Raw genomic sequence first — 13,841 nt, forward strand, 5'->3', positions numbered from 1 at the left:
TCATAAAGAGAAAGTCACATATCGCACGATACAAAATTTCACTTCAAAATGCAAATGAGAAACCCACAAAACGCATCTGACTACCACCTCCACACATTGTTATTAACAAATCAATCACCCTCTTTAAGCCATTTCTCAAATTCCCTCTCAAACACGAAAGGTAAAGGTAGAACCACACCCAATATTTTTCATACTGACTACTTCATACAGGGCACCTGAAACATTGCTGCCAGCAAATCAAACACCATCTTTCAACCATTTCTCAATATCTTACTCAAACATCCAAGCTAAAGATAAACCCCACCCCCTATTTTGCATAATGGGCACTCAAAACATATAAGACACATGAAACATTGCTATAAACAAATCAAGCACCATCCTTCAACCATTTCTCAAATTCTCATTGAAACGCCAAATGTAAAGATAAAACCCCATTCCATCAATCACACATTCACAAAAACCAAATTCTAAATCATAAAGAGAAAGAAACAAATCACAAAATCCAAATTTCCACTTCAAACCACAAATAAGAAAGACACAAAACACAAAGAAAGTCATTCAATCGGAAAATATAGCTGATACTGTGGTCTATGGGAGGACGAAGAGCACGGTAAATAGAAGAGAGCTGAATATCTGAGAGAAGAGAGAAAGTAGAGAGCCAACCAGTTGCCACAAGAGATCAGAGGGAAGAGTGAAAGGATAAAAACAACTCGTTGTCAACAGAGAGATGCGCGAGAGAGAGAGAGAGAGAGGAACGACCGAGAGAGACGGTCTAGAGAGTCGAGGGTAGAAGAAACGCGGGACGATCGAGAAAGGCGGGGGCAGAAGAAATGCAGAGGTTATTACAGTAGTAGGGATGTTAGAAAATGCAGACTTCAGAGTCCAACCTAAGACCTGCATTTAACATAAATTATTTAAATAAACGGCTGCGCGGCAGCTTCTAAGCTCTAAGCACTTCAACAGAGGTTTTCATAAGGCACCGTGGTGAAAATGCTGGCCCAAACGAGGCCTGAAGTGCTATGCGTGAAAATAAAAACTCAAGAGCGAGATGGCAAAATCTTTGGCTGCTAGTATGTAATTTTCCCTTTTAAAAATGCATTCGCAGCGAGAAGCCAAGTGTGGAAGCCGGCAACTCCTCCGTCGCCATGGTTGCTCCCTGGCTCATCTTCTTCTTCTCTCTTTTCTCCTTCACCACTCTCTCTTCAGCCTCATCAACCTACGAAGATCTTCTCAAATCTGCGCGGGAACCGGAGTTCTTCACCTGGATGAGGAGCATTAGGAGGAAGATCCACCAACACCCGGAGATTGGCTTCGAAGAGTACAAGACCAGCGAGCTTATTCGATACGAGCTCGAGGCTCTCGGCATCGACTACGTGTGGCCGGTCGCCAAAACTGGAATCGTGGCTTCCATTATTGGATCCCGTGAAAACCCTCAGTTTGCTCTACGAGCAGACATGGACGCTGTACAGGTGTTGTTCAATTTCACTCATCCTTTGAAGCCGGAGGGCTTATGATTAGCAGTCATTTGTAGATTTGGTTGTGGTGTTCCGGTTATTTACAAATATTGGGATTTTAATGGCGTAATTTGTTTGTTATTAGGCTCTAATTTGAAGATTTTATCTTCGTTTGAGTAAGTTTCTGGGAATTGGGGAGATCAGCTAATGAATCTCTTGTTTTCTCAATATTTTGCAGGAAACGTGCTCAAATATGTCATTGGATTGGGGATTTATTGATAAATTTCATGCCCAGTGGATTTAGGATTTGATTAGAAATTTTTAACAGAGTATGAGATGGTCAGCATTTGATTAGAAATTTTTAACAGAGTATGAGATGGTCAGCATTTTCTCCCATGACATTGGTTTATAATAGTTTTGAATTGAAAATGATTTGTAGCCATGAATAAAATAGATTAAGAACTAGAGAATCACTTCTGTGTTGGGTGGGAAAAAAGGCTGTATTATTGAAATTGAGTCTCAAAACATCACGGGATTATCATAATGAATTAATTCAAATGTTTCCTTTGAGTCGTTAGTTGCTGTTGGATTACTAAACCTGTTTCAGATATATTAAATAGTTTCAAGAGGATTTAAGATAAACCTAACTCACCACTACTACCAAAACAGGGAAAATTGCAAACTTTTTGGTGCGGGGCTCAGTGGAGGACCGGCAAGTCCTCAAGGGAGGGGGCTGCCACCTCGTCTTCCCTTTTCCTTCCTTTCATCCATTTCTTCCTTCCCATTTCTTCCTCACATTTCCCCCCCTCCCCCCCCCCCCCCCCCTCACATTTCCTTTCTAAGCACATTCCTATTTTAAATCCTTCCCTAAAGCCTAAAATTCTAATTTCATTGTCCTTCCTTATTTTAAAATCTTTCCTAAAATCTGAAATATCTTTCTTATTCTCCCCACTTATTTAAAAAAAATATGAAATCATTTTTATTCTCCCCTTTCTAATCATTCACATGTTTATTCTCTTGTTTTAAAAAAAATCATTTTTATTCTTTTTTCAATCTGAAGGAGGATTGACCAAATATTTTCTTATTTCTGTTGGATTACATCAGGGATCAACTTTGAGCTGATATCTTTTTTGTTTTTATGGATGATCTTACTGGACATCTACAGGAGGATGTACCTTGGTGTATGCTTTTTGCTGATGATATCCTTCTCGTGGATAAAACGAGAGAAAAAACCCAAGAAAAACTTGAATTATGGAGGTCTACACTGGAGTGTAAAGACTTTCATTTAAGTAGAACTAAAACTGCATATATGGAATGTAATTTTAGTAGTAGTAGCTCTAGTGACAAAAGTGTGACTTTGGGTGATCAAATTATTAAAAGGTGCGAACGATTTAGATATCTTGGGTCTGTTGTTCAAAGTGATGGTGATATAGATGGGGATGTTAATAATAGAATTCAAGTTGGTTGGTTGATGTGGAGGAATGCTTCAGGCCTTTTGTGTGATAGAAAAGGACCGCTTAGACTGAAAGGAAAACTTTATAAGACGACGGTGAGACCTGCAATGCTCTATGACGCTGAATGTTGGCCTTTAGAAGAGAAGCATAATAATAAGTTAAGTGTTGCCGAGATGAGAATGATTAGGTGGATGAGTGGCTTTACACTTAGAGACAAAATGTGAAATGAATATATCCGTGATAGGGTTGCTGTAGCTCCAGTGACGGACAAAATTAGAGAAAGTCGTCTTAGATGGTTTGGTCACATTAAACTTCGACCATCTGATGAACCGATTATGAGAGTAGATGTTTTATATTCAACTTGTGTTATAAAAGGTAGAGGTAGACCTAGGAAGACTCGGGCTTATTGTATAAAAACTGATCTAAATTTACTAGAACTAAATGAAAATATGAAACTAAATAGGACGCAATGGAGAAAAATGATTCATGTAGCCGACCCCACGTAGTGGGATTTAGGCTTTGTTGTTGTTGTTGTTTCTTATTTTGAAATTCTTCAAAAAATCTAAAATACTTCCTAAAATAGGTTAAGTCTTTTTATAAATAGGAGGTGATGCATTTAGAGGCAGGGGTCTTGTTTTTATTATTTGAAATTAGATGTTATCCTTGGTATTTTCCCTTCGAGGGTTGTATTCGACTTCGAGATAGTGCTCCGGCTGTCACTCGTTTGAGGTAGTGATCTTCTCCAAGGGTCCTGGTGGTGCTCCGGCTGTAGCTAGACCCCGACGAGATATTTATCTATCCTTACACCTTTCCTGCTACTGTCCACCCACTTCCCAATCCTACAACAGGCCACTGTACCTCTTCGCCAACAACTGTCGGCTGCTGTCCTTCCTCCAGCCTGCTGCTAACCTTCTCCCGGCAAGGTCATAGCTCCCCATACTCCATCCCAACTCTCAGCCGCCTTTCCTGAACAACCCAATCTTACTGTCCACCTGCCCAAAATTTCTCCCAGCACTCATCCGACCCACTTCCAATAGGCTATCTTACTGTCCAGGCCTTTCCCATCATTGACAGCTCTTCCTCGCTCGCTGTCTACCCTCCGAAAGTGTCGACTAACGTTTCCCTACTGCCCCACCTTCCCAGCTTGCTACCCCACCTTCCAACTTACCTCCCAACCGCCCAACAAACCTTTCTGCCACCATAACCTGCTGCCTCCCTCCTCCAGTTTACCTTCCAACCTCAGTTGGCCCCCCTTCTCGCATCCATACTTGCTGTCCCAAGCTTCCGGATCCACTGGGCCAACTTCCACCGCCCTTGGGTACACTTTCGAGGTGTTAAGTGTTAACTCGTGCTTTGTGTTTGTTTGTCGTTTATTTCATGTTTTGAAGAATCGTTTTGAAGAATGAAGAATCGTTGTAACTGATTTCAAATTCAATAATAATATTTGTGTTTCTTTTGTGGGTTGTACTTTCTCCTCCGTTATCACTTTTCTTTATCCAATTGATTTTGTAGGGATTGGGATTTTTGGCTGTTTTCAGTTGAAGTGCCTTTACCACTGCATTCGAAATCACATTTCCGTGCACCCACTATCAAGTATGCTTCACAAAACTTACCTCGATGGTGCACCCGGACCTGAATATAGAGTCATGTTTCGATCTGACTTGCTGCCTTAGAAAAAGCAGCAATTTTTCCATAACAAACGTCAAAATTTCCCCTTCATTTACAACTAAATCTTCCCCCTCTTCTCTCACAAACGGACCCTTCTCAGCATTTTCACTTTAGCTGTCAGGTTCTCCTTCTGCCAGCTCTACCTATTGGCGATTGGGACACTCATTCGACCGGGGATCTGGCTGAAAGCTGTTAAAGCAGTAAAAAAGATCACCATTTACCCTATGCATTTACACAATATCTAACACCTAAACTTTGCTTTTTACATTTATGCAACCCAAATCTTTCATATCACATAAAAATACTACCATTTTAAAAAGTGAAATCCAGCTTTTCATGCATAGGTAAAGTGGTATGTATGCAAAAATTGAAGTTCAGGTGTTAGATATATAAATATATAAGAATTGAGTGGTATGCCTGTAAATCTTCTAGTTTTTTAATTATATTGTTGGGTTCACATGCTACAAACTGACGTTCAAAAGATTCAAATTTTATGGGGCTTAGAACGTCTAAAACTTGTCATATGGTATGCCAATTTGATTGGCATGAAAATAGATTAAGCAATGATGATAGAAGATAAAATAATGCTTTACTATGCAAAGTTTGGAATCCTTTATTTACTTTGCATAAGATGGATTTATTGATGTGTATATAACCGACTCTAAAACATGGTTAAAGTAAGGAAAGCCATTTGAATGCTGTGGGTGTACCATTTTGATGTTAGTTGAAGATTGAATTTTATTTAAAACAGCGAAAGTACTTATGGGGTCCAGGTCGGTGTTAGCGGCTATCTCTTTGATTCACAGTTTTGTCAACTGCTTTTCTTTTTTTCCCACCTGAATTTGAAGCTGTACGGCGGCACCACAGTGCAAGGGAAGTGTGGGTTTGTTGGGCTGGTCCTTCGATACCATCCAGGACTGATTCAATAGCTGGTTTTCTGCTGCTAGCTAATCTTGAAGTTCTGTTTGTTTGAATTTAGGCCATGGTAAGCATAATTTACTGCTTGGGATGATGACCAAATTGCAATCGTCTCCAACTTATCTTGTATAGCCTCTTTCAATCCTCTAATGTATCGAGCCACAATTTGTTGATTGGATTCATGGAGCTCATTTCTTGCACTATGACGATAGAGTTCTTCAGTATAGGCACTAATTGTGTGGTTAACTTGTGCATCTCTGTTAAATTGAACATACAAGATTTTTTTGTAGTCTAATGGCAAAAAATGATTCTGTAGCAGCGGCTTCATTCTAGCCTAGCTTTCTATGGGTCATCGCCCTTCTTTCCTACGGGATTGAACCAATTGTTGCCACCATACTCCAGCTCATCCTTGAGTCTACAAGAGACAAATCGTACTCGTTTTTCAGTAGCTACATCCATGCACTCAAAAAAGGCCTCAACAGCTCGCTCCCAATTCAAATAGTATTTAATTTGTAAATGGCCATCAAAGTAAGGGATATCAATTTTCACCTTGAATTCACTATAAATACGATCATAGGTTGGGCGAATGAGGTTGGGAATTTCTTCAGGCATATTGTCTTCATCAGAATCAGAATTCGTAAAGTTAGTCCGCCTTCTGTGAGCGGCTAATCATCTTGGTCTTGTTGTTTTAAACTGGTTGCTGTATCAAATCATGGAGTGAACTGTTGATCTCGATTCCCTATTTTGGTATTGTCTGTCATTGGTGTGTGCCAAGACCTCCAGTGGGGTCAGTCTCACCTTTGTGCGAAGTGCTGTAAGTCAATGGACAAACCCTCAACCTTTTGTTCCAGGTTGATTTGAGCATCGCGTAAGGACTCCAAGCTATGATTGCTGTCGAGCGCCTGAGACTTGCCGCTGCCTGCCATGATTGTCTTTGCCAATCTGATGCAGCCTGGCACCAACAAAACCCTTTGAAAACAAAGAACGACAAAAAAGGATGGAGAAACCCAGCAGAACCTGCCGGTATCAAAATGGTAGTATTAAGAAATTCATTTTCATAGTCTTGCACAGTACTCTGGCCACCGTATAAGGCAGCCACTACAACTAATTATGTGACTTGGACCACTCTAAACTCTAACATAAACCAAAGTAACTCACTAATACTACTATTGCAGAGTAAATTACAAACTAAACTATTGCATCAAGGATATAATCTGCATCACATGGAGTGGGAGGAACGGGGGGATGGCCTTTTCGTGTGTAGCCTTGGAAGCGAGGAGGAGCGGGGATACCCGAAAGAGAGAGAGAGAGAGAGAGAGGCACATACATATTTATATTTACATTTAAAACCGAGGGCTGGTATGACACTCACCCACAACATGAGTTATGGGAAAAAGGTTTTGACTTCATGTAAGTATCTGCATTTGGACAAAATGTATATTCTTTATTGAAAATTTGAAATTTCAGATGTGTCGACAAATTCCGTAGTACTAATGGACAACTTTTAATTCGTTTCAGTGACAATAGAGGTGTTTGAACCCAACACATCTGACACCGCATCCACAGTCTATTGTTTTTGTTATGCTCGATCAAATTGCTAATGAAAATGACTATAATTTGAAATTTAAATACCTCGGACGCTTTGGCGTAGTTTGTTTTTCAAATAAATGTTGTTTGGGCCTTTTTCGACAAAAAATGTTCACCTTTTTTATGATTTGTCGCATCGACTGAAGCGCTTTTTCTTTGATTATCTCGATACTCTAGATGCATCAACAAAAGCCATTTCCTGAATCGGCAATATTTAAACACTTCTTGTAATCGACGCATCCCAGATCAACTTGTACAATATTGAGTTCGTCACCCATTATTTAGCCATATTTGCTTGAGTCGGCTTATAGAGCAGGCAATATGGTCAACAAAGGAAATTTTCATAAAAAAATGTAATTAGTTTTGCTATATTATATGAATTTGTCTAGATGAATTCTTTTCAACTAATTAAGATTATCACATGCTAGAAGTCATTTATGCTAATATGAGATTGCTAGTTTTTCACTCTCATTATAGCTCTTCAAGCCTAAACAATGTGATGATTTAAGGAAAACCATTGGATCTCATCTAGGTGCAAATCCCTCTAGTTGAATAAAATTAATATTTATCCACCTCCATTTAGAATGATGAGGCCATGTTTGAGGGCTCCACGTTCAATACCACACATTTTAGATAGAAGTGCAACAAATTGAGCAATGTTAGGGCTAGGGGTGTAAACGAGTTGATTTGAGTTTGGGTCACCTTCAATCTTAAGCTCGAGCTTAATCCTATGAGTTTGAGCCGACTTATTTATTATAAAAGAGAGAAAATAATAATAATTCAAGCTAATATTATAATAAAATGATAAATAGAAGGAGCATTAATGAGATAGTTAATAAGAAATCACTTGATATAAAATATAAATATTTGTTTTTATATATTTTCAATAATTTAAAGATGAAATTTTGAATATTAATATATTTTGAGTATATTTTATATTAATTATTTTTTAAACAAGCTGGCTCTGGCTTAAGCTTGGCTTGTTAGCTTATCAAGCTCAATTCATCAGCTTGTGTTAGCTTGGCTCAGTTACAGTCCCAGCTTGGGCTAACATCTTGGAGCTATTATATCTTGAATCATATTATCTTTAGGCAGGGTTAGCACAAGCTTCTATGTATCAATTGCGACAAATGTTGTTAGCTATTCGTCTCACCTCTTCTTTGATGAGCATAACATTCATCCTTTTTTTTGTAGGAAGATCTACATCTCAATTCTTATGTATTTACATATGTAACACCTGAACATCAATTTTTAGCTGCCTTATGCATGAAAAAGATTTATTTCATTTTTTAACAGTTAAAATAGTGATATTTTTTATGTGATGAAAAATTTTGGGGTTATAAATTTAAAAAGTAAAGTTTAGCTGCTAGATATGTAAATACGTAAGAATTGGGTGGTATCTATGTAAATGTCCATTTTTTGTATTTGAAACGAGCTTTAGTGCACTTCATTATTTGGTTTTTCCAGCTTTACTGTTTCTCTGGGATTATATAAATGGTTTGAATTTTGAATCATGGAACATGTAATTACTCTAATTTTATGTCATTTCAAGGAGCTTGCTGATTTGGAATATAAGAGCCAACTTGATGGGAAAATGCATGCCTGTGGACATGATGCTCATGTTGCGATGCTTCTTGGTGCAGCTAATTTGCTTCAACGTCTGAAGAGCAATCTAAAGGTATATTCAAAATTATTTTGGGGCATTTGCATACATATCACCCAATTTTCTATGCACATATGTAACCCCTAAACTTTACTTTTTAGCATTTATACCAACCAAATCTTTCATATCACATAAAAACTGCCACCATTTTAACTTTTAAAAAGTGAAATACACATTTTCATGCTCAGGTAGGTGGCATATATGTAAAAATTGAAGTTTAAATGTTAGATATGTAAATACATAGGAATTAAGTGTTATGCATGTAAATCATATTATTTCATAAAAATGCATACGAATTAAGTGGAATGCACGTAAGAATATTATTTCATATCATCCAATACTTAAATGTTTAGTCTTCAGTAGCATGTAATCATAGGATTCAAGATTTTATAAAATATTTTTAATTACTGATCCTGATTATTATGCATATAGAAGTATTCAAAATATATTTATAAAGATGCATTATGAAATATATTGAATATGAATGCATAAATATCTATACATAAAATCATTCTATTTGTTAGGTAATTATGAATATGTATATAAATGTGTGTGCACGTCTTTTTACATTAGAAAATAGGAGCATTTACATTCATACCACACAATTTCCATGTATTTACATATCCAACGCTTAAGCTTTGATTTTTATATTTATAACACTTAAAATTTTTATATCACATCAAAAATATCATAATTGCTATCTTTTAATAACTGAAATACCTCTTTCCTTGCACGGGTAAAGTGTCATAAATATAAAACAAATAAAACTGAAAGTTTGTGTTAGATATGTAAAGACATAGGAATTGAATTGTATATATATTCTATGTAAATCTTCCTAAAAAATATGTGCATATTTTATAATCAAGCTTATTTTGGGGTTGAATCGGATTTATTCGGATTAAGCCATCTTTCAGTTCAAGCATATCAAATTCTATTTTAAATCGATTAAACTTTAGGCTATTATCAAGCAAGTTTCAAGTTTTAAACATAATTACCATCCTAAATTGATCACATTAAGCACCAATTAGTAACCAATTGCCATTGTAAAACTAGAATCAATCACACCTCTTGCAACGCATGAGTGCATTTAGATAGCTCAATATCCATGTTCTCTGTGCTTTGGGATGCTGAGGGCTCTTCGATACGAACCGTTTCTTGGATCTCAATAATAGGCACTTTGTTGATTTTGATAACTCCAGAAAATAGGTGGGGGAGGATTAGAAAAGGGAAACTCAGATTGAGAAGAATAAATGACAGCCTGAGAAAACAGTGAAAGGGGAGAAAGAAGAAGAAAAAAACACAGAACATGAGAAGAACTAAACCACATTTTCATTCCATTCCCATTATATATTCTAATTTCTCTGTTGTTCTTCTTCTTCCTTTTTGAAGGGCACCATAAAGCTTGTTTTCCAACCCGGTGAAGAAGGCTATGCAGGTGCCAATCATATGCTGGAAGAAGGTGCTTTGGATGATGTAGAGGCCATCTTTTGTGTCCATGTTGACCATACTCTTCCAACTGGTTCTATTTCTTCTAGTGCTGGAACTCTTCTTGGGTCCGCAGATACCTTTGAGGTAGTTATTAAAGGGAAAGGCGGCCATGCTGCTGCACTGCACAGAACTGCAGATCCAGTTTTGGCTGCTTGTTCTGCCATTCTTAGCCTTCAACAGCTTATATCTCGAGAAACCGATCCTCTTGAGAGCAGAGTAAGCTTATTCATTGCCTCTGGGTAACTATGTCTTTTAATTACTGATCAATTGCATTAGCCAATTGAATCTTATTATATGATTTAAATCTATATTTTTCTAAAGTTATTTGTGTTGTCAAAAAAGGTTGTTGTTCGTGAGCAGATCGTGTTCAGCTCATATCTTTCGTTAAGCAAGCATGCCGAACATGAAAAAAAATTTTTAGCTTGATTTATAAATGAATAAACTTTTGTTCATTGCTTGTTTTGGCTTAAATGAATAAATAATTAATATTATTGTAACATTTTTATGTTTTATTTAAAAAAGCTAAAATTTATTATTTCTTAATTCATTTGAGTTAATTTCGAGCTGAATACAAGCTATAACGAACAAAACAATTTGAATCGAGTCGAACACATGCTATTCACGAGTCATTTCAAACCTGAGCCTATTTTAAACTAAAATTTTTTTGAATGTCCTGAACACAAACAAGTACCGGGCTAGCTCAAGCTCAGCTTGTTTGCACCTCTAAAAACTAATGCTTTATTTTCTTGATCAAACGTACAACATTGGTAAAGAAAAATGCTTCCTTTTTAAATATGGTTTCGAGTTATGTTTACATCTCATGTCGGTGTTCACGTTTCTTAGATTCCATCCAACCTTAACCAACAACTAGGCTTGGATTGTTGTGAGGAATAATCATCTTTTCAACTCGTAGTTAGAATCCAATTTAAATTGCCTTGGTATGCTTGTGAAGTAATATTCACATAGAAACTTAAGCCCATGAGCCAACACAATCTTGGCATTTACATGCATACCACCTAATTCCTATTCATTTATATATCTAACATCCAAACTTTATTTTTGACATTTATGCCACCTAAATCTACCATCATTTTAACTTTTAAAAAGTGAAATACACCTTTTCTTGCATGGTTACACCTTTTCTTGCATGCTTGCATGGTTAAGGTGGTATGTATGTAAAAATTGAAGTTTAGGTGTAAGATATGTAAATACATATGAATTGAGCGGTATCTATGTAAATCTTCCTTTCTTTTTAATGTTAATTGAGAGTGATCATAACATTTTTTTCTCTCAATCTGCAGATAATTACAGTTGGTTTCATGAAAGGTGGAGAAGCACACAATATCATTCCAGAATCCGTCACCTTTGGTGGAACCTTCAGGAGCATGGATACTGAAGGTCTCTATATTCTTAAACAACGGATCCGTGAGGTACTTCTTAAAATTCTCTTCTGCAATACAAAATAGCCTTAACTTTCTTTTCAACACTTAACCTATATTTGTTCTTCATTCATTTAAAATTCATTGTCAAAGTGACCAAAGTTGAATTCAGAACAAATCAAATTGAACCATTTTTTTTGTAATTTTCAATTTGGCATCCAGAGGAGTTAGAAATGCAAAAAAATTGGATTTGTTAGATTAGTAGTCTATTTCTTACGAGTAAAAAAAGAAATGGAAATTCACATAAGTTGCACAGAATTCTTATGTATTTTTATATCCCAACCCAATATTTCATACTTTTATACATAGCATTTTGGTGCTTTAAACCTATGCATGAAAGATGTATTTCACTTAGAAAAACTGGTAATAGCACTATTTTTTATGTGATATTAAAGATTCAAGTGCTATGTGAGAATATGAATGTTTAGGTGTGAGATATGTAAATAACATAAGAATTGTGTGCCGTGTATGAAAACGCCCCTTAAAAAATTATTTTTTAAGCCCACTTAGCCTAGTTGTTAGGTGTTTTTGTTTCCAACTAGGAAGTTTTGAGTTCAAGGCCGAGCACGTGCCGGCGTATGTGTGAGTTAAAAAAAACATTTTTTTGTTTTATTTTTTGTTTTGGATTATATGGATCAGTATATAATATGCAAGATATAGTTTTGTGTGTTTCAGTTTTATTCAATTTGTTAAAAGAGGAAGATTTACATTCATACCACTCAGTTCCTATGTATCTACATATCTAACACCTAAACTTCAATTTTTACGAATATGCCACCTTTTCTATGCATGAAAATGCATATTTTACATTCAAAAGTTAAAATGCAGTTATTTTTTATGTGATATGTAAGATTTTGATGGCATAAATCTGAAAGGTAAAATTTAGGTGTTAGACATGTAATACATAAGACTTTGGATGGTATGCTTGTAAATGCCTCAAAGTAGGAAGAGTTACAACTTTTCACCTGAACACCGAGCCAAAGCAAAATCAAACCCAACAAAATTAATACCAGGTCATAGAGGCTCAATCCGCCGTCCACCGGTGCACCGCAACAATCAAGTTCATGGATAACGCTTACCCTGCAACAATAAATGATGAGAAACTATACAACCTTGCGAGGAGCGTGGCCGTCAGCTTGGTCGGAGAAGCCAATGTCCGCCCTTTCCCTCGCCTCATGGGTGCCGAGGACTTCGGCTTCTTTTCGCAGAGAATGCCTGCAGCTCTTTTCACTGTTGGGGTTAGAAATGAGTCTGTTGGATCAATCCACACCACACATTCTCCCTATTTCATGATTGATGAGGAGGTTCTTCCTGTAGGAGCTGCCTTTCATGCAGGTGTGGCTCTAACTTATTTAGAGAGGAAGGTTTCTCTGTTCTAAAATGGCTCACGTAACAGTAAACTGAAGAGTTAGTTGTCTCTGATTAGGCTACAACCATGCTGTGATTTGATTTTGTGACATATCCCATGATCCTCTTGGTCCCCAAGGAAGGCTATTCAGCCCCAATTTAAAAAATTTGAGGACTGATGAATCACTTTTATAAACATTGAGAGTAAAGATGCACCGTGATTTGATTCTGCGAGGTATCTGAGAGGTAAAATGTGTTGCGGGGGATCATTTTAGTCCAAGAATCTATAAAAATGTCAATTTAGTCCCCTGATTTTTGTAATATGATCTAAAATGGTCCCAACGACTAGATATTTCAGCCCCTATTTAAAGAGTGAGGATTTAGTTTGAACTTTTAACTCAATGTAAATAGTTGGGGAAATATTTTGGCACTTCATGTTATCAGAAACAGTTTGTAAAGTGCCATTTTGTTGGAACTTAAGTCAGTTTTGAGAAATTTTAGTGATTTCTTGACATTTTATATGATGAATAAATTCTGAAATCAGAATGTTTCAGATAAAACTTGTGTTTTGAGTAGTTGGAATAGTTTTATCATTTGTATATAGTCAGAAATAAGATGTCTCACCTCATGTTTTTGATCTCTGTTAAAGCTTTTTTCTCTTTTGGGTCTTTGGTTTGAGGTGTGGGATTTGAATTTGACATTCACGCCACACAATTCTTATGAATTTACACACTTAACACTAGAGTTTGACAGTTACATTTATAGCACTTTGATGTCACGAGCTTATGTATGGAAATGATGTTATTTTTGATGCGATGTTTAT

At 36.6% G+C, this 13,841-nt stretch overlaps 1 protein-coding gene across 1 annotated transcript; it reads left to right on the top strand.

Moving 5' to 3' along the window:
- The first annotated feature begins 980 nt into the window (after nt 1–980).
- On the top strand, nt 981–13,537 carry LOC110028617 (IAA-amino acid hydrolase ILR1-like 3). The gene is made up of 5 exons (XM_020730536.1): nt 981–1,469; nt 8,634–8,759; nt 10,134–10,448; nt 11,534–11,662; nt 12,685–13,537. The coding sequence occupies exons 1-5, from the start codon at nt 1,146–1,148 to the stop codon at nt 13,048–13,050; spliced, it is 1,260 nt and encodes a 419-aa protein (XP_020586195.1). The 5' UTR covers nt 981–1,145; the 3' UTR covers nt 13,051–13,537.
- Nucleotides 13,538–13,841: the final 304 nt, after the last annotated feature.

The sequence above is a fragment of the Phalaenopsis equestris genome, unplaced genomic scaffold, assembly GCF_001263595.1.
Source record: "Phalaenopsis equestris unplaced genomic scaffold, ASM126359v1 Scaffold000002, whole genome shotgun sequence".
Taxonomy (NCBI): domain Eukaryota; kingdom Viridiplantae; phylum Streptophyta; class Magnoliopsida; order Asparagales; family Orchidaceae; genus Phalaenopsis; species Phalaenopsis equestris.